Source organism: Mixophyes fleayi, chromosome 5 (assembly GCF_038048845.1).
Source record: "Mixophyes fleayi isolate aMixFle1 chromosome 5, aMixFle1.hap1, whole genome shotgun sequence".
NCBI lineage: Eukaryota > Metazoa > Chordata > Amphibia > Anura > Limnodynastidae > Mixophyes > Mixophyes fleayi.
Genome location: NC_134406.1, coordinates 102,161,992 through 102,184,192, shown reverse-complemented (window position 1 = coordinate 102,184,192; position 22,201 = coordinate 102,161,992). Strand labels below are relative to the sequence as shown.

Sequence of the window (22,201 nt, the reverse complement as noted above, 5' to 3'; positions counted from 1 at the left end):
CTCCCTGGCGCAAGTCAAAAGTAATAAACTTAGAATGTTGGAATAGCAACATTCCACAGAAAGCTAAGAGAAACGAATCTGCACTCCTACAATACAGAAGAAGTCACATCTTCTTACCTTTTGGATATAAACTACTTATCTCATATTGCAAGTCACTCCAACACACCCAATTACACCTACATCCATCAGCATCTGTCTGCTTCCCATACCCACAATTACAATCCTTGCATACACAATACGCTTCCTATTCTAACACTAAAGTACATATAAGGAATCAAAAGTGATCATCTTCACTCCATGCTGCATCTTTTATGAAGCGAGGAGGATGATTAGAGATGAAAATATGTACTAGAAGGGATGTCATGCACATCCCTCGCGCAGGGAGTTTGAATCCTCTGAGCCCTCTGCTGTGCAATGACAGTATAACACTTGTGTCCGTATCTGTGGGGAGCTGTGCAGTCAATTCATGGTATGTTGGTAACTGTGACGGGTAAAGTAGCTACCACACCCCTCTGTGTGAAATCAGTACATTCATTTTGATGCCCTACCCCAGTGTTAGAGAACTAGCCCTGGCATCCACCCAAGAGCAGCAGGAGAGACAGGCGGAGTTGGCTGTGCCAGATAAGGCTTGTGTGGAGGACATGCCATATTCAGTGTTATAGAAGGTCTCCAGTTTGATGTAGTACTGCAGCTTGTTTCGGAAGAAGAACTGCTAGCCCACATTCCTTGTCAGAGAGTTCCAGCACACTGACTGCTTCTTGTCCTCATACAGCCCATCTTCCACCCCACTAGGGTGAATGTTCCTATGGTGCCTGGGTCTGCCGTCCCTATCTACATATTACAGCACTCCTCCTGGGGTTGTGCGGGGGTGGACGAGCTATGAACACACTCTCTCCAGATCCTGCAGGTAGTCCATGAGTCGCTGCAGCCTAGTGCACTCCTCTGCCATTTCGCCCAGCATCCTGTTAGCAGCACACATTGTTTTGCCATGACGTTCCACATCCTGCTAGCAGCATGTTATAAATATAATGGAATTTGGATGAATTCAAGTAATAAATATATAGGCGTTTATATTTTAAATAGTTATACAAGTTAATATTCTGCAGGGAAGAATAGTCTGCTCAATTGAGGCCTTACAAAGAGTGAGATCAGACACATTCTTCGTGTTTGTTTGTACCAAGGTACCAGAAGACTAGATTAAACTAGATGTGTAGTGGGCCCCTACAAAGACAAATTCTGTATAAGGGGGTAGTGCTAAACACACCCTGTGTTTCTAAAACTCTGTCCAGCAAAAGTAAAGGTATAAAAGATTGCTCAAATGCATTGTTTCTTGTTTCATGTGCATGGAATAAAGAAAACTAACACTTGGATCTTGTGAAATGTCTGACTTCATATTGATTGCTAAAAACCAAGCTATAAACAAGCACAAATTGCTTTGCTATGACATCACACATCCTGCTAGCAACACACATTGATTTGCCATGACACTCCGCGTCCTGCTAGTAACACACATTGCTTAACAGCCTGGGGTAACCATAATCATCAGCTATTTATATAGCGCCACTAATTCCGCAGCTCTGCACAGAGAGCTAACTCACATCAGTCCCTGCCCCAATAAAGCGTACAGTCTAAATTCCCTAACACATACACAGACAGACTATGGTCAATTTAATAGTAGCCAATTAACCTACTAGTATGTTTTGTATTGTGGAAGGAAACCAGAGTGCCCGGAGGAAACCCACGCAGACTCAGGGAGAACATACAAACTCCACCACAGCAGGCTCCAGCCAGCCGTTGTCCACGTCACTTGCCTGTCACATGTCAGACTGTGGGGTTGGGTCTGGAGCCACTGCTTGTTAGCAGAGAAAGTAGGTGTCGTGGGCGATTACGAGACGGACAGTGACTCAAGTGGATGGTCTTGTGTGTGCCATGGTATGAATCCACGGAGGTAACACTCATTTATTAAACAATATTACCTTTGGGGAAAATTAACTAATGAAAACAAATACCTGCCAACAGAATTTGTTGATAGTTTGTTTCTGCTTTTCCTACTATTTTTCCAATTTGAAATATGTATAGACATGCATGGCATGAGCAAGTTTTATTATGGATAGTAAAAAGTTGCTAATCTGTGAAGATATACCCTAATACAGTGGTTCGCAAAATATTGCAGTTCGCGGCACCCTTAGAGTCTCCAAATTTTTTCAAGGCACCCCTCCAAAATAATTATTGAGCAGTCCTGTTTTAGAAGTAGTTGGGTCAAAAAATTATACTAAGTATTTAGGTCAGGACAGAACTACTTATTTAGTTGTATGCAAAAATGCCCGCTCTGCATCCAGACACTCTGCCCCCTCTGCATCCACACACTCTGCCCCCTCTGCATCCACACACTCTGCCCCCTCTGCATCCACACACTCTGCCCCCTCTGCATCCACACACTCTGCCCCCTCTGCATCCAGACACACTGCCCCGTCACCCTGTCCCCCCTCCTCTGCCCTCTCTCACGATGTCCCCCTCCTCTACCCTCTCTCACGATGTCCCCCTCCTCTGTCCTCTCTCACGATGTCCCCCCTCCTCTGCCGCCTCACGCTGTCCCCTCCTCTGCCCCCTCACGCTGTCCCCTCCTCTGCCCCCTCACGCTGTCCCCTCCTCTGCCCTCTGTCACGCTGTGTCCCCCCTTCACTGCCCCTCTCACGCTGTGTCCCCCCTCCACTGCCCCTCTCACGCTGTGTCCCCCCTCCACTGCCCCTCTCACGCTGTGTCCTCCTCCACTGCCCCTCTCACGCTGTGTCCCCCCTCCACTGCCCCTCTCACGCTGTGTCCCCCCTCCACTGCCCCTCTCACGCTGTGTCCTCCTCCACTGCCCCTCTCACGCTGTGTCCCCCCTCCACTGCCCCTCTCACGCTGTGTCCTCCTCCACTGCCCCCTCTGTCACTCTCCTGTGCCCCTCTGTCACTCTCCTGTGCCCCTCTCTTCTGTCACTCTCCTGTGCCCCTCTCTTCTGTCACTCTCCTGAGCCACTCTCTTCTGTCACTCTCTCCTGTGCCCCGCTGTCACTCTCCTGTGCCCCGCTGTCACTCTCTCCTGTGCCCCGCTGTCACTCTCTCCTGTGCCCCGCTGTCACTCTCTCCTGTGCCCCGCTGTCACTCTCTCCTGTGCCCCGCTGTCACTCTCTCCTGTGCCCCGCGCCAGACATAAAAAAAAAAAACAAAGAACACAAACTTACCAATCCGTCGGGCGCCGGGACCCAGCAGCCTCCTCTCTCCCGCAGCTGTCACTGAATATCGACGTCAGTAACAAGCTGCTGCGGGGGAGAGGAGGCTGCTGGGTCACGGCGCCCGGCGGATTGGTAATTTTATGTGTTCTTTGGTTTGTTTTTTTTTATGTCTGGCTCGCGGCACCCCAGTGACAGCGGTCGCGGCACCCCTGGGAGCCGCGGCGCACAGTTTGGGAACCTAGGGCCCAATATAGTGTATGCATTATCCTCTGAGCAGCGCATTGTTATTACAAATTATTTTGCTTTCTACAGAAACTATATTGTACTCCCCCTTTTCTTACTTGCATAATCTAGCCCATTCCCTGGTCCGATTCTCTACATCCCCAGGATACTGATACTGCTGATCTGGGTCCATGTATTACAGAACTACGAGTGTCTCCTTCCTTACTTACATAGTCTGACCCTTTCCCTAAACCCAGAGTTTCTCCATAGTGATACTGCCGATACGAGTCCAGGTACTACATTACTACCAGTTTCTCCTCCTTCCTTACTTATATAGTCTGCCCTTTATCATGAGCCCAGGGACTTTCCATCTTCATACAAGACATCATAGTGATATTTTTGTCCATGTACTACAGTACAACCTGACTGGTGCACCCACACACCCTGTGCCCTCCCAGGACATGTGCACCCACACTCCTGTGCCTTCCCAGGACATGTGCACCCACACTCCTGTGCCCTCCCAGGACATGTGCACCCACACTCCTGTGCCCTCCCAGGACATGTGCACCCACACTCCTGTGCCTTCCCAGGACATGTGCACCCACACTCCTGTGCCCTCCCAGGACATGTGCACCCACACTCCTGTGCCCTCCCAGGACATGTGCACCCACACTCCTGTGCCCTCCCAGGACATGTGCACCCACACTCCTGTGCCCTCCCAGGACATGTGCACCCACACTCCTGTGCCCTCCCAGGACTTCTGTAAGAAAATGCAAAGATGTTTCACTTGCATACTTAGCACGGCACACACTCATTTTTTTTAATTTTTTTTCAGGATGACAATCCACAGGGTATTAAAATGTCTTCCACCACCGGCAAGCAGTCACCAGTTGAGTTAATTTCATGTGGAAGAATTTCATTGCATGCCTCCTGCACAATTCCAGACATTCTAACACTATGGTAATATAGAGAAGCAAAACACTGCTATTGAAATGTTCAGTGTTCTACTTGGCTCTTGGAGCAAACCAGAATCCTATTATAATAGAATAAACCATTGTTTCTCCTTTTAGAAAAGGCACTATGGGGCACATTTATCAATATCCGCAAAAAATTTAAAATAGTTTTTAATCCTTATCGCATTGATAAGGATTGAACTATTTCTCAAATTTATTTTAAAAAACCAGCACCAGCACAGGAACAGCAGTTCCAATAAACTGCTGTTTCTGTGATAATAAAAAATACTCACCACGCCTTCTTCGTAATGCGCTCGTCTTCGGATTTCCTCATTTCTTCTTCACCGAGCATGTGCAGAACGAAAATCTCCAGTAGGAATTAGATCATGTGACAGGAAGGGATCACATGATCCCTCCGCACAGACACTGTCCAGCTCTGCTCTTCGGAGCAGAGCTGGACATAAATGAAAAATGAAGTGAAGACTTAATTTACGATGATGTACGCAAGCTGGCTGGTTTCCGAAAAAAATCTCTTTTTCGGAACTTCTTAGATTGTGATAGGGAGCAGTCACCATACTATTTTATAGTGACTGCTCCAAAAAACAAAACAGAATACAAAGCAGTAGATAACATGATAAATTTGCGCAGCACTCCAACTTGCGTCGGAATGATGGTAAGTATACTTCACTTCAATAACACTACTTAATAAATAGGCCCCTATGTGAGTAATACAGCCAGCAGTGTGTGTTAGACCACTGTCTGACCAGTCCTGGCAAGTGTGGGCAATAACCTCCAACATTTTACAATATTATTTCAAAGAATTACAACTGCCCCCACCAGGCTACTTTTCAATGCTACCTGGATGGCAACATTTTCTGGGGAGAACACTGCTTCAGAACATGTACCTCATGACTCTTCGAATTCTAGTGCATAAAGAAACGCAAAAGACGGATGTTAAAAGTTATTTTAACCACTATATTAACAAACACCTAGAGTGTAAATAAGAAAAAATGTTCAGCAAGAAACAGCCACAATAATTTTAAACAACATTTTGTTGCATTTGGAAAAAGCAAGACCATGAACACGACACGAACCAGTTCACTTGGATGCACCTCGGTACTTCCGAAGATATCTAAAATACGATTGGAACTCCTATCCATTCAGAAAGGTAGTAACTAAAGAATACTGCAATACTCTATACAATAACTCAGACTTTATACTATGCTGAGGACTGATCCTGTGACGTTTAATACAACGTTCTGCTGCTACATTTCCACATAGTTGCTAACAAATGCAAGTTTGAATTTTAAGTTTTTCGTGATTCTATCCTCGCAAACTAAATAACTAGCTATGTTACAAATCATATTTTTCTTACTTGGTGACAAAACTGGGGAAAGCTGCGATTCTACCCACGCTGTCTTCAATAGTTTTATATTTAAAAAAAAAAATGTATATTTTTCCACCTTCCCCTTATATCAGCCATTTGCCTAGATAACAAAGGATCATGGTCTCCGACAATATGGCCGACACCCGTAACCCCAGTCGCCTGTGGCGCTAACATACAGACATTTTTATTACAATAAAATAGTCTGGTAAAAAAATCCCTCCCATAACCCTGATTGGACCTTACTTTGTGGTCTCGGAAGTTCAGTGTATGTGATGTAAATTCTAGCGCGCTAAATGTGTTCTCTGTTTACATTATGCGGGAACACATCAGTGACAGTGCACATGTGTGTGTGATACTTATGTGAACACAATGGTGTGTAGCAGGAAGTGCCGCCACTGACAGCTATCATGCCGCTTACTGCTGGGGTGATCCGCCGGCTGGATGACACCGTGGTGAACCGAATCGCAGCTGGGGAAGTGATCCAGAGACCAGCCAATGCCATTAAGGAAATGATGGAGAACTGGTAAGTATTGGTTGTTCATAGTCATATCACGTTATATACACATTTCTATAGAGGCATTGCCGTTTTATTCTAATACATCAACAGTGATAATATACATGTTCATAAAGGTCGTGTCATGACATGTTACATGTACACATTTATATACATGCTGTGAAGTATGCTCTTCTTGATGTATTAGTTTATTGTATATGTACTAATCTACATAAAGCAGTATTTGTTAAACATTGACAGACATAAGATATGTATGACAAATGTTTACAGAAAGAATAAAATGAGACACCTTGGAGATTTGTTTAAAGTAGTGATTGACAAATCATCATCAACATTTATTTATATAGTGCAGGTACATTCTGTAGCTCTCTACAACAAATGCAGGATTATCATATCTGTAAACTGGCTAGGTTATAGTAAGGTTATAGAGCCTATTTATCAAGCTTAAAACCATACAGAAATGACGAGGCTGAAGTTAGCTTCTTATTCGTTTCTATTTCGTGCTCCAGCTTCTTATTCAGAAAAGCTTATTTTTAAGGGATTAAATCAATTTGGATCACTGATTTCACATCAAATTAACACTACAGGGGGTCCCTTATACAAAATGCATTAGTATTTTGCCTGACCCAACATGGTTATGGGCATGAAATCAGGGAGCAAAGTGGGTAAAGTCACCATATTTTATCATTTTGAATAAGTAGCTGCAGATTTGCAAGTGTTAAATGCCGTTGGGCCAGCAATTTGACAGTGGCAATCAACACAGGGTGGTACAAACGCATGATTGTACCCAGTGTTGTAGTGTTTTTGGGGTGATAATTCCAAATAATACATTGTAAGTTTTTAAAGTGGAGGTGTATTTTATTTTTTTATTAGTTCAATGTAGTTATTGAACGTATCTTTAAAATTCAACAGGCAGTGCATGTTGTAAATTTCATGAAATGATGATGATTAAGCACTGACCTGCCAGTAAAAATTGTGGGTGTGCATAATTACATTATTTGGAACGTAAAATGAAATTTTTATACTAAGGGGCAGATTCAGTTCCCCGCTTTGTTCTTTAGAACAACGCGGGCCGTGCACTATTACCGTTACTACGGTAATTTTAACGTAGATCATTGCTTGCGGCTCACAGAGCTGCAAGCAAAAATCAGCATTAAAAAATTGCCATAGTAATGGTAATAATGCGCAGCTCAACGCTGAGGGGCGTATTCAATTGTCAGCGTTAACGCTGAAAAACGAGCGCTCAAAAATATTACAGTTTATACGGTAATATTGCGCGTGAAAACCGTTAATACGGTAGTTTACTCGCTGAAATTCCGCGAGTAATTACCGTATTAACGGTAAGATTTTTTGAGCGCTCGTTTTTCAGCGTTCACGCTGACAATTGAATACGCCCCTGAGAATTTAATCTGCCTCTAAGTACATTGTACCACACTGTTAGTGCTCATGTATTTGTATCTGCGATTTATTACATAGAGCTAATTTATTTTACATTTTTCTTCTATAACAGTTTAGATGCTAAATCAACAAGCATTCAAGTGACCATTAAAGAAGGAGGGATGAAATTAATTCAAATTCAGGACAATGGTTGTGGAATTAGGGTAAGGTTACACAATTTTTTTTAAGGTTTTCCTGGTATTTAGAGCATATCTATGGTAAAGGATGTTGGTTGCAGGAGTATTTTTTTCTCCAATATAACCTATATCTAAATTGTGTGTGTGTGTGTGTGTGTGTGTGTGTATTTTGCGGCTTGTCATTGAATTAACCTGAGTTACATTCCTGTTTTGATCTGTAATACAAGCTTTCTTCTGCGTTCCTGCCAGCGGAAAAAGTAGTAAGATTCATCCAGCCTGATTTTGGTCAGTTTGTATGTTATGCATGTGTTTTGCCTGTAGTGTTTGTTTGTGTGGAAAAAAATTTCGACTGAGCTCCACTGGGACAAGGACTGATGGGAATAATAAAACATTCTCGGCTATCCACTGTAAAACATGTTGAGTATTATAAATAAACGATGATAATATCACATTGCCAGCTACATTATTTATTTTTAACCACACTACAGTTAGAGAAGTGAATTGCTGCTTTAAAAAGTGACCAGCAGCTCCTGATATAGATCTTACCTCAGGGGCAGACCTAGACTTTATGTTTAGGGGGATGATTTTGCATAATCACGCCCCTCCTTTGCCCTGATTGGCTGGCCCGCGTTTAGCCCCGCCTTCCGCTCGCGATTGGCACCACCCCCTCTCGTTTTGATCGGCGGCTGGGTCCTATTTTAAAGGTAAGCTTTCTGCTGCTGGGGGGGGGGGGGGGGGGCGAATGCCCCGCTCGCCTACCCCCACCCCCCTCCCCCCCCTGGATCCGCCACCGTCTTACCTGCACATCTCCCAAACTATCTCCAAAATCTTGCTTTGTCTTATGTCCACTGAACCGGTATAATTTACTGAGCTGCATAGTCATGAGCAAAAATATTTCTACCATTACACTTTTTGTACTAATGGAAGTTATTTACGAGAATATTGGTGATAATATAGAGTCATTGTGGAAATAAACAGCAAAGGGAAAAGTTCAGGGAAGTTGCTGATGGGGATATGCTACCAGATATTAGTATGAGTCAGGAAAACCAACTTATACAGCAAATTGAAAAGGCTACACAACTAGGTCAAGTTTTAATTATGGGGATTTTAATTATCCGGACATTGATTGGAGTACTGAGACCTGTGGTACAGCTAGGGGAAATAGATTTCTGAGCATGCTAAAACACTATTACATGTCCCAATTAGTAGAGGATCCAACTAGGAACCAGACTATACTGGACCTAGTAATAACAGATAATGTATACGTAATATCAAATATTCAAGTAAGGGAACACTTGGGAAACAGTGATCATAATATGTTCTCATTTGAAATTAGTTTCCAGAACCAACAGTATAAGGGATCAACTAGGACTTTAAACTTTAGAAAGGCAAATTGTAATATGCTAAAGGAGTCTATAAAGTGCATAGACTGGGACAACGTTTTTGAAGGAAAAAAATACGGAAGAAAAGTGGGGTGTCTTTAAAAATGTTGTTGGAAACATACACGTATAAGTTCATTCCTATGGTAAATAAATGTAAAAGAATTAAGTTTAAACCAATGTAGCTAAATGAAAAGGTAAGGGAAGAAATGCAAAGAAAGAAGTGTGCATTTAAATTGTTTAAGTCTGAAGTGTCTTAGGAGTCCTTCCGTAGGTACAAGGAATGTAATAAAACATGCGAAAAGGAAATTAGATTGGCTAAATTAGAAAATGAAAAGCAAGTTGCAAAAGAAAGTAAGACAAACCCCAAAAAGTTTTTTAAGTATATAAATGGCAAAAGGATTAAAAAAGATAATATAGGACCCCTAAAAAGTGAGATGGGTGAATTGATAAATGATACTAAGGAAAAAGCAGAGGTATTAAACACTTTCTTTTCTTCAGTATTTTATATTTACTGGAGAGGAACAAATGGTAGGAGTAATACATAAAAATGGAAATTAAACTGTACCATTAATTAATACTTGGCTGACAGAAGAAGTCCAACGGCGACTGAAGAGTATTAAGATAAATAAAGCTTCAGGTCCACATGGCATAGACCCATTTGGAGCTAAACTCAGAAATAGCTAGACCGCTATTCTTAATTTTCATAGATTCACTCTCATCAGGCTCAGTACCAAGGGATTGGCGAACAGCAGATGTGGTGCCGGGTTTAAAAAGGGGACGAGATCACAACCTGGGAATTATAGACCTGTAAGCCTGACATCAATAGTGGGGAAACTACTGGTAGGTATATTAAGGGATAGTATTCAGGATTACTTGGTGCACAATAAGATTATTAGTGGGAATCGGCATGGATTTGTGAGGGATAGGTCATGTCAAACTAATCAAATTAGTTTCTATGAGGAATTTAGTGGGAACTTAGACCAGTGCAGCACAGTAGTGGTCTACTAAGATTTTGCAATAGCCCTTGGTACAGTGCCACACAAGAGGTTGGCTTACAAAATAAGGGAACTGGGTCTAGGAAACAACATTTGTATTGGTTAGAGAATAGGGAACAGATAAATGTGATAAATGGAATATTTTCTAATTGGTCAAAAGGTTTAAGTGGAGTACCTCAAGGTTCCGTGCTGGGGCCACTCCTTTTTAATATATTTATTAATGACTTTGGTGATGTTTTAGAGAGTAAAGTTTCTATTTTTGCTGATGACACTAAACTTTGTAAGGTAATAAAATCAGAGCAAGATGTAGCTTCTCCACAGAGGGACTTAAATAAACTGGAGGATTAGGCAGCCAAATGGAATATGAGGTTTAACATAGATAAATGTAAGGTTATGCATTTAGGGATCAAGAACGCAATCTATAAATTAAATGGAATTAATTTAGGAGAATCTATAATGGGAAAAGGTTTTGGGAGTGCTCGTATATATTAGACTTAGCAATAGTGCTCAATGTCAAGCAGCAGCTGCAAGGGCAAATAAGGTATTGGCATGCTTGAAAAGGGGCATAGATGCAAGGGAAGACAATGTAATTTTGCCATTGTATAAATCGTTGGTAAGACCTCATCTTGAATATGCAGTACAGTTCTGGGCACCACTCTATAAAAAAGATAATTTGGAACTAGAAAGGGTTCAGAGAAGGGCGACAAAATTGATAAAGGGTATGGAGTCACTAAGTTATGAGGAAAGGTTAGCCAGTTTAGGCATGTTTACTTTAGAAAAGAGGCGTCTAAGGGGAGATATGATTACTATGTACAAATACATTAAGGGTCAATACAGAGAACTTTCATGGGAACTTTTTACCCCAAGGACCATACACAGGACATGTGGTCACCCCCTAAGGCTTGAGGAGAGGAAATTTCACAACCAGCAAAGGAAGGGGTTCTTTACAGTAAGGGCTGTCAAGATATGGAATTCATTGCAAGGGAAGGTTGTAATGGCAGATTCAATAGATATGTTTGAGAAAGGGTTAGACAATTTTTTAAGCGGGAAAGGTGTATCCATGGATACGACCGTTAATTAAAATGAAGGATAGTAGTGGATATAGGGTAAAAATAGGACTGCAATATTGGGTCTGCGGGGATTGTCACAATTGAAAAAGATTGGCGGTTGCTTACTCTGGATAAATCTCAAATATAAGAGGGATCGCAGGAGATCCAAAATAGGTTGAACTTGATGGACTGGTGTCTTTTTTTTTTTTTTTTTTTTTTTTTGACCTCATGAACTATGTTCCAATTTCTTGCAGAATCTTCGGTTTGCAGTGGAATAAAACACAAATGGGGGAGTTCTGCCGAAAGTAACGCGGCCTGCATTCTATTATTGTTGATTCAGTAATTTTAACCCGGATTTCTGCTTGCGTCTCCCAGAGTCGCGAGCAGAAATCGGCGTCAAACATTATCATACTAACGGTAATAGTGCGCAGGTCACAATACTTTCGTCAGTGACACAGTCAATGAATTCCCCCAAGGAGAGGAAAAAATTGCTAAGTTGTAGATTATTCCAACAGAAATTCTGAAATGGACCAGACAAAATTATTGGCACATTTTTAGAAATAGTTAGAAGTAAATTGAAGTTGATGATGAGTTTTTGTTTAAAACTGTCTCAACCTTATACCATCCCACAAGGTTTCCTGGAATCTGCTATACGCTGAGGGCTACATAGCTTTAGGCTGTTCACAGACTGTGGCTTGCTGAAATGTCCGATGACTTGGTCTGTGAGCAGTTGGATAGATCCTGTTGTTAAAGGGGGTGAACGTGTAGATGGCAAAGTTACCTTCCAAATTCTTACTTTTTCTGCTTATAACATTACAGATATGCTAGAGTAGGTCACCACCCTATCAAATTTTCTGTTGAATCAAATCCATTTTAATGGGATAAGGTTTTGATTATTCAGAACTGGGTTTTTTTTCGGCCCTAATATTCATACATTTTTTGTTTTTATTTTTTAGTGTAAGAGATTGATTTTCCAATGTTTTAATAGTAAAATATCCCATGCCAATTTCAGAAAGAAGACATGGAGATAGTATGTGAGCGGTTCACCACAAGTAAACTTCAGTCATTCGAGGACTTGTCTAATATTTCTACTTATGGGTTCCGTGGGGAAGTAAGTAATGATAAATTAATACTCATACAGTTCTAAATTTGTTCTAATTTCAGAAATGGTGATAAACTTTCCAAAAACAAATACAAATAAGCACTCCTTAATTGCTTGTAACTTATGTACTTCTTCTGTTCAAGTTTTTAAGTGCAATTGTCTAAGAGTAATAGTTGTAAAGTACTATGCATGTTTTGGTTTTGTTTTTTACCTACAATGTAAATAGCCTTATAATTAATGTATGATTATATAAGGTATAGCAAGTTTATCTTTTTTTTTTGTTTGTTTTTGTTTTGTGGTTAGCATTTTACACATGTCTCATTGTCAATGTTTTCTTACACACCACTTAGTCTAGTCTGCTTGTGGTGTACTGCACTGCAGCGTAAACATTTTCACAAATATCAATTGATCAATGACCAGTGCTGTTATACTATAGTTTAAATAAATACCATATAGATGTTAATGAAGCTTATTAGATTTCTAGTCTGTCTGGCATTTCTTTAAACTCTAAATTTATGAGTATTTAACAGTGTTCATTACAGTGATCTAAATTAAGCAAGCAAACTGACTTTAAGGGGTATATTTACTAAAGTGCCGGTTTGAAGAAGTGGAAATGTTGCCTATAGCATTCAATCAGATTCTAGCTGTCATTTATTTAGTACATTCTACAAAATGACAGCTAGAATCTGATTGGTTGCTATAGGCAAGATCTCCTCATTTTCAAACCCGCAGTTTAGTAAATATAGCCCCATGTCTGTTCAAGCTGCATTTATTTTACCTTGTATGCTGTAAGCAATGCACCACAGTATGTGAGCCTGTCCATTTAAGTAATTTTGTGTTTTAATAGATGCATTGCATTGTGAAATATAAATTTTAATAATTTTCATATGTTGCTTTGCTGAAAAATATTGCCAATTTGCTGGTGTTTATATTAGGTATCTTGGCCTAATTGGGTAAAAAGAGATATAAACAAATATAACCTACTGTACAGAAGACCTGTGCAATCCGATTCCAAAACTATAAAATATAGAAGATACCAACTTTATTTTTTTACCTTGATTATGAGACCTATTTTGTTGAAGTATAAAATATGCATTTCTCATTCATCCAATCTGGGGGACACTGCTACCATGTAGTTGTATGAGGAGTTGGCACTTAACTAGTTAACTTTTGTTAAATGTATCAAGCTGACATATTTCTTTATTTCCTGTTTTTTTTTCTTTTGGGAATGCAGGTAGTGTGCTTTATGAGAAAGGGCACCCTTCCTGGAAATACAGCTGCTCTATAGAGTTTTTTTAAGTGAGAGCCAGATGACTCACTAACAACATCTGCAGGCGTTCAGTGCCGACAGGCGGCTTGAGAAGCTGCTGTGACACTTAGAGTTTTCTGGTATACCGGCGCTGCCATCAGAGCCAGGGAGTGGCGGTAATCGAATCAGTGGTGGCTGACATCTTGGAACATACCAAGTTCCCCCCCAAGAATAGGAGGGGGGAGACTTGCTTAGTCTTATTAACCACCACAAAATCAGAAGCAGAATTATATATATATATATATATATATATATATATATATATATATATATATATATATATATATATATATATATATTCCATTATTATTAAGGGCTACATTAGTGGTTGTGCATTGGCGTATATTATTATATTCTGCTTATACTCGTTTATGTTACTACAAGATACTACTTTTGACTAGGGTCAGAGATTACGTGTATCATTGTATCTATACCTTGACTTGTTTCCTGTGTGACTGTCTGCATTGCATTCTGTTTTCTTTTTGAGGCGACACTATTCCCATTCAGAAACATGTCTGACAAGGGAAAGGCACCTTGTGTAAAATACTTGTTCAAAGTGTAAAGCTAAGTTATCTATTGGTCAACAGGACCCGGGGGTGTTCTGCATTGACTGTGATGCGGGGTCAGCCTGCGAAGGCCCAGGTTGGTGTACCACCTCTGTCGGAGGAACCGCTGTGGGCATCTTCTCTTGTGCAATCTGTTGCAGCATTGGTTCAGCTGCTTGCTACACCAGCGGAAATACCAGCGGTTGCTGGGCTTCTCCCATCTACATCAGTAGCTATTGCCCTCTCCTGTGTGTCATCTTACCAGGGATGGCTGGGGCAGTGGATTTTAGGCGTGCTGACACATCATCTTCACTCACTATCCAAGATCCTCCTCCTGTAGAAGTGGCTTGGTCCTCATCTCTGGTCAGTGGCCTAGATCGGTCAAACCGTTTCTTGGACTCGCCAAGACCTATTCTGTCAAGAAGCAAACGACAACGGTCCACCCATCCTCTTCTGTCCCTCTCGGTTTGAGAAGGATCATCAGAGGAGGAGGGAGAACTCGTGCATGATTCTGATTCCGCACAAGTAACAGACCTGGAGGAGTCCCACAGATATCGGGGTATTGACGACCTGGTGTTGGCAGTACGTCAAGCTCTAGACTTTTTGGATCTAGAAGAACCAAAGGCTTCTGATCATGGTCTTTTTAAAAAGATTAGAAGACATTCAATCCATTTCCCTCCGTCAGCAGAGTTAGCTGAGATCACGGAACCAGCTTGGAAACAGCCGGACCGTATATTTACTATCCCATGGAGATTTCTTTCCCTATTTCCATTACAGGAAGAAGATCTGTTCCATTGGGAACAGATTCAAAGGGTGGATAATCCGGTGGCATGCTTAGCTCGCCACACTGCCTTATCAGTGCCAGGCACAGCCGCGCTGCATGATGCCTTCGACCGCAAAGTAGAGGGTTTTTTTTTTAAATCCCTCTGTAGGGGCAGGCACCTCCTTCAGACCCATATTTTCACCGGCATAGGTCGCTAAGGCCATGGAGGCATGGGCTGACTAGTTGGCTGCTGGACTGCAGGACTCAGAATTGCTCCCTCTTACCCTGCACCTCAAGGAGGCCTCAGGATACTTATGAGGTGGACCTGAACGCAGCCTCCATTTCATCTTTTATATCTGTAGCTTCTAGAAGAACATTCTGGTTGAGGTCCTGAGATGTAGATACTGCGTCAAAGAAGTCATTAGAAACTTTGCCTTACTCAGATACAGTTTTATATTTGGTCCTGAATTGGACAATATTATTTGCCAGGCCACTGGTGGCAATCGCACCTGCCTTCCGGTAAATGTACCTAATTCTAGAACTCCAAGATTTGGTTTAATTTCAGCAGCCCTTTCGGGGGAGCCTCTCTGGGATTGGCCAGGCCTCCAGGGACAGACCGCTCAAAAACGGGTCATTCACATAGAGGTAGGTCTTCCTACTCTGCGAGACGTCCCTCTCCCAAGCTTCCAGAGAAGCTGACAGCCTGACTGTCGTCCATCTCTTCTCGCGGGAGTGGGAGGACGTCTGCTTCTGTTCAAGGACCAGTGCATGGCGTCCTCCAAAGAGGGTTGGATTCGTGGCACCATGACAAGGGGCTACATAATAGATCTTGCAGGTCCAGACCCTCGTCTGTTCTTTTCAACCAACCTGCCCCGTGATCCGGAAAGAAGACAGGCAATGCTTCATTGTGTCGCCTCTTCTTTCTGCCAGAGTCACCACTCCGGAGAGGACATGGGTTTTACTCCAACCTCTTTCTGGTACCAAAGCCGGATGTTTTTTTTCATCCCTTTCTAAGTTTAAAGATGCTAAATCTTCACATGCGGATGGACAGGTTTCGCATGGCGTCCCTCCGATCGGTAATAAATGGGTTGGAAGCAGGCGAATACTTAGCGTTGATAGACATCAAAGACGCCTATCTGTATGTCCCCATCTGGGAGAGACACCAGGCCCTGCTTCGCTTTACTGTAGGTGCTTTACACTACCAATTCAGGGCACTACCCTTTGGCCTCTCATCGGCACCAAGGGTTTTTACAAAAATAATGTTGGTCATGGCAACCTGTATTCACTCCATGAGACTGAGGATGGTTCCATACCGAGACTACCTGCTCATCAAGGCTTCCTCAGCCCAGCTGATACTTCAGCACCTGGCTCTTACCATCAGCACCCTGGAGCGCCACGGCTGGATAATTAACTGCCACAAATCCTAGTTGGTTCCCTGCCAAAGGATGACATTTTTGGGGCCCATAATGGCTACCAGCGTTCAAAAAGTATTTCTCCCAGAGGACAAGATCAAATCAGTTCAGGACACGGCATCACGAGTTCTGGCCTGCAACAGACCATCAGTGCGCCTCCTAGGCAAGATGGTGGTCACCATCTCCGACTTCAGGGTCATTGGTCGCGTCGGGAGACCTCTCTTCCTATCAACATCTTAGATTTGAGGGCCATGTGGATGGCCCTGCAAGGGGCCCAGGCCATCCTTCGGGGTCCCCACTCCGTCTGCAATCCGACAATGCCACGGCAGTGGCTTATGTCCACAGACAGGGCTGGACAAGAAGTTCTGCAGCAAAGAGGGATTCTAGAATTGGCAGAACGTCAGGTTCTCTCAATCTCTGCAGTATTCATACCAGGCATCCAGAACTGGAAGGCAGATTATCTAAACAGTCATGCGATAATGCCGGGGGAATGGTCGCTTCATCTGGAAGTCTTACAGTCGCTGGTCCTGAGGTGGGGTCTTCCAGACCTGGACCTCATGGTGTTGAAACACAACCGGCAGGTCTCCAGAATCTGCTCAAGAGCCAGGGAACCGTTGACGGTGGCCGTCGACATTCTGACCATGCCCTGGAGCTTTGGGTTGTGGTACTTGTCCCATAAAAGGGGTTGGCCAGCTTCAAAACAAACTATTGCCATATGGCTCACCTGGTCCTCAGTCCTTACATTTACAAAATGTTACCATTTCAATGTCTTTGCGTCTTCGGATGCTAATTTTGCCTGTAGTGCTCAACAGGCAGGACTGTCAGAGAGGTCCCTCCCTTAGAATGTCCCCATGGTAGCAGTGTCCCCCAGGTTGGATAAATGAGAAAAGTTGATTTTTATACTTCCGTTTCTCTGATTCCATCTGGGGGACACTGCGTTCCCTCCCTTTATGCTGTTCTGTGTGTTCTCAGATTGTTTGACTTCCCTTCCTTTATAACTAAACTGAGGAGCCAAGTGGTTGCAGAGGGAGGGGTCTGTCAGCTTGATACATTTAACAAAAGTTAACTAATTAAGTGCCAACTCCACGCTCCCCTCATACAACCCCATGGTAACAGTGTCCCCCAGATGGAATCAGAGAAACGGATTTATCGGAAGTATAAAAATCCTCTTTTCATTCACAAGTCTTTTGAGCTTTTAAAGAATCACTGCCAAAAAAATATTGAAGGAGCTTTATCTTATTAGATGAACATCTATTTTAGTAGTGGAGGGACTGTTCAATTGCAATTAATGCATTTAAATGTGACCGTAAAGTTTACAATTATTTAAGATGGCAGATAACTTTTTATGTGTTGTATCGGTATACAGCTTTAGTTGATAAAGGCAAACTGGTTGCTGCAATTTACAATAACACTCCATAACACTCCAGTCTATACATAGCCATATATGACTTTATAAAGCGACTTGTCATTGCTGCTGTGACTAATCCTAACATTAATCAAACAATAATCGTGTCCATAGGGCTCTGCTGTGTGATTGAGCATTTATTTTTCCCAAGGCTAAACAAAGTTCTAATGCTTCAACATTGTCCATCCAAAGATATGTTTTGATGTTTTGTAGGAATACAATTAAGCTAATTTACAATGTCACAATATTGCTTTTTTTTTTGTGCTTTCCAGGCATTGGCAAGTATAAGCCATGTGGCACATGTTACCATAACCACAAAGACGGCAGATGGGAAATGTGCATACAGGTAAGACTAAATGTATGCTGTATGACATCTTTAACAACATTTAAAGACTAATGTCCTTAAAAACAACAAATAAAAAAACCATTAATATGCAGTATAATGGCTGAAATGTGACAGCATGCCAATAATCACAGTGTTGAGGGACTGAACAACAATTCCCTTTCTAACATACACATCTCATAATCATGCCTGTGTGTTCAGGTGTCAGCAGAGGATTTAGGAAATGCTTTCTTTGTGTCATGATCCCACAGTCCACTCAATACTTTTTACCTTTGTATTCTAGCTGGTCCAATATGCAATATGATGTAACACATGCCCTTGTGTTTCAAACTTCCATTGTCCCATAGATTGTAAGCTTGCGAGCAGGGCCCTCTTACCCCTCTGTCTGTATGTATTACCCAGTATTGTCTTATTAATGCTTGTTCCCAATTGTAAAGCGCTACGGAATTTGCTGGCGCTATATAAATTGATGAATTTTAGAATCTCTTTGTGTTGTAATCTCTGAATGTTATATTTCTTGACGCAAAGATGACAGTTTTTGCAAATTGTGCTCCGTAAGCAGAACAAACAGACTGTTTGTCAAGTTTGTGTTACATTTCATTTTGGAAATGCTCGTCTCATACATTAACTCATTTGGGAGGAAATGTATAAATTCCACATCAGATCACTAAAAAAAAAAAATTGAAATGTCCACCACCCATCTCAGATTTGAACTAAAAATTTTTAGTTAAGAAAGCATGTCCAAAAAATTCTTTCTGCCAAATTTCTCGACTGTCTGACCATTGGTTTCCAAAATATTGATTTTTCAATGTATTAAGCTATTTACTAATCGCAGCTTATTTATTCCAGTTTATTTGAAGTATCACGTGTGTTTATTAAGGAATCACCATACAATTTAGACCCCTGAGGTAACTTTTCCTCCCGAATCTAAACTAAATTACTGTATCTGCCTACGATTTCAAGATACAGCAAAAATACAAGCTTTTGAACAGAATTAAAAACGCTAGGTTAGTGTATGTTCTTCTACTGTAGCCTAAGCTCTACTCTCCATTTGGTGGTGGAAAATTGTAATCATTCGTATGTATGGTATGTATGTATGTATGTGAGTTGTACATGTTTCTTTTTGCAGAGCTAGTTATGCAGATGGGAAACTTAAAACTCCATTAAAACCTTGTGCTGGCAATCAGGGGACCCAGATAACGGTATGTACAATACTTACATTTAATACTTATTTTTATGAAATGTAAACTAGTAGTCTGAATTTGGTGCCTGGGGACTTGATGGGCAAAATGTTTGTACTTAGTTTTGGGAATAAAAATGATAAAATTTCATTGCTTTTGTTGAAAGCAATCAGCTGTTTCTCTATTATTCCTATTAACATTTCTTCAGCATAATTTGCAGTGCTTTAAAATTGGGACCAAACACTGTGATAAAACAAGACTAGGTTACCTTACTCCGGAGCGGCTACACAAGTTCTGGCCAAGTCAATAAAAATTTTGCTGGCGCCAATGTGACCAAATAGTCAATATTTTTCATGTCTTTTGGACATGTCCGGTGCTTCGGCCATTGTGGAGCGAGCTATTTGCCTTGATATCTACTGTCTTAAACACCCCTGTTGCCCCAGACCCAGCCCTGGCTCTTCTTCATGGTTACCCAACCTCTATTCCAAAACAAGATTGCTATCTTCTGGGCCATATATTAATAGCCGCTAGAGCGACAATAGCACAAAATTGGAAGTCCCATGCTTCCCCTACCATCACCCGAATCCTTTCTAAGATACAATACAGCTTTGAGATGGAAACAATAGATGTGCCCTATCCCTCATCTGCATCAGCACCTATCATGAGATGGTTTAGATGGCATAGATACATCACAGAGGGTCCTGGGTTCCCCCAGGATACCTTAGATTATCCACTAATTCATTCTCCAGCGGCCCTTATTGAGTCCCCTCAGCCCACTGAACAGCTCTCATCTCCTGGCATCCCTCCCATGTTGGAAGCGTGTCCAGACAATCTAAATATAAGCGAAAATGTTTTGTGGTATTTCTACATTTTTTAATATACACTGTTGATACTGTGTGCCTTATTTCTATTTCAATTTCAACTGAGTGATTCCCTTCCCCCTGCGTGGGGATTCCCTATGTGCTTCCCTTGTATGTCCCTTGCCCCCCCTTTTTTTTCTGTACCCCATATACTTTTGAAAATGTTGAATACAAATATTGATGCAAAAAAACAAAACAAGACTAGGTATTTACAAACTGTCAAAGGTAAAAGATCACTTATTGGTCATGGCAGGTAATATCAGAGTGGGTGCAGCAAGAAAAAGTCCTGTAAACGACAATGGGGGCAAGTAATAAGTGAAGACAGAGGCACAGGTCTTGGGCATTGTAGATGGGTTGAGAGAGATTTCATATTGGATCTTGTCAGTTTTGTCCTTGAAGCAGGATCTTGAGTAGTTATGGCAGCTTGCGTGGTTGGTTTGTGAGGTGTGGAAGCATAAGAAATGAGGGAGCAGGCTTGAGGAGAAATGTTTGACACATAAAGCAGGGAGGTGGAAAATACTGACAGTATGTACTTCAAAAGAAAGTAACATGAGTGAAATACCAGGTGGGAGAACTTTGTGCAACATTGGGTAAGGAGGATTTCAACCCTATCTCCTTGTCTTGTTCCATACCTGGAAGTGCAGTTAAGACCAATGTGTTAAAGGGCTGCAGGTGATGCAGTCTGATTGTGTAAGCCATGTTTCTATAAGAAAGTTGAGGTTGTTTTAGAGGAAGGTGTCGTGGATGGAGGTTAGTGTGTTGCAGACAGAGCATACTTTTCATGGAGCACATTTATAGACTCTTAAGAGTGACGGAAGACAGGAAATATGTTTGAGATTTTCTTAATTCTATAGAGTACCGAATCATAATGACACAGATGGGGGATCACTGGCAGCTTTTCTGCTGACGGGTTAAGGGAAAAAAAATTAATGACGTTCATTAGATAATTAGAGGAGCATGTAATATGGGTGAAATGGGTAGAGGGGATGGCAGCATATTGTCATATTGTGCCATGGAGGGAATGGGATAGTAAGTTTGGTTCAATAATCATTGTGAGATATGATACAGGTGCGAGAATGAGTGGCAAAGAATCGAGTTGCATAAAAAAAAAAAAGGAAGCACTGTGAAATAGTCAGCACGTTACATTATCCAGAGCAGTGAGCGAGTAAATGCAGATTGTGGATTTAGCAGATAAAGATTGTTGCTTGTAGTCATAAGATGCACAATGTGAAATTCGATCACTTTGTAAGTTAATCACTTGCAAAGGGAATCTCAACAGCATCCAGCTTAGAATGACTTTCAAAATATAAGGCCTTTATAAAGAGTACATCCAACTAAAAGCTGTAATTTTTCATATTAACAAAACTATTTTGTGCTGCAGGCTGGTGGTGGGCAAATTTAAAATGTGCAGTCAGGGAGGGGGACACTGTACAAATACAAATAAAGTTGCCCAGTTTTTGTGTACTACTACATGCAAATCGGGCAGAATTTTTAAGAATGCATGGTCACCCTTTGAATTACAACATGGCCAATAGTGCAGCTTATTAAAGGCATACGTGTGCTAAGAGGTAGCATCAATCAAGCTTTGAGTCATTTCCAAGAGTTAACAGAGGAATAAGGAATAATGGCAAGACATACTAGAAATAGCGGTAAGATGGTCTAGGATTGCAGAAAGCAACAGGGATTAATGACAAGACCTACATGAACATGGTGTGCTAATCGATAGCGCAGTTTGTAACTATCAAATTTTATGATGTGTTTTGCAGGTTGAAGATCTGTTTTATAATGTATCCACTAGGCGGAAAGCACTGAAGAGTCCAAGCGAGGAACATGCGAGAATAGTGGAAGTAGTAAGCAGGTAATGGTATTTCATAGTATGTACAAAATGTAGTATAGTTTACCTCCATTTTCCTTTCCCTTTCATACATTTAAAAAAAAAAAAACCCATGTAAAGGACGTGTATTCATCATGATAGTATAGTGATTATC

General features: G+C 41.6%; 1 protein-coding gene across 1 annotated transcript in view; it reads left to right on the top strand.

Moving 5' to 3' along the window:
• The first annotated feature begins 6,010 nt into the window (after positions 1-6,010).
• Positions 6,011-22,201, top strand: part of MLH1 (mutL homolog 1) — a 40,437-nt gene continuing 24,246 nt past the window's right edge. Inside the window, exons 1-6 of the mRNA XM_075212627.1 lie at positions 6,011-6,302; positions 7,804-7,894; positions 12,306-12,404; positions 18,102-18,175; positions 19,302-19,374; positions 21,980-22,071. Of these exons, the coding sequence (XP_075068728.1) occupies positions 6,187-6,302; positions 7,804-7,894; positions 12,306-12,404; positions 18,102-18,175; positions 19,302-19,374; positions 21,980-22,071 (545 nt within the window). The 5' untranslated portion in view covers positions 6,011-6,186. The remainder of the gene's footprint in view (positions 6,303-7,803; positions 7,895-12,305; positions 12,405-18,101; positions 18,176-19,301; positions 19,375-21,979; positions 22,072-22,201) is intronic.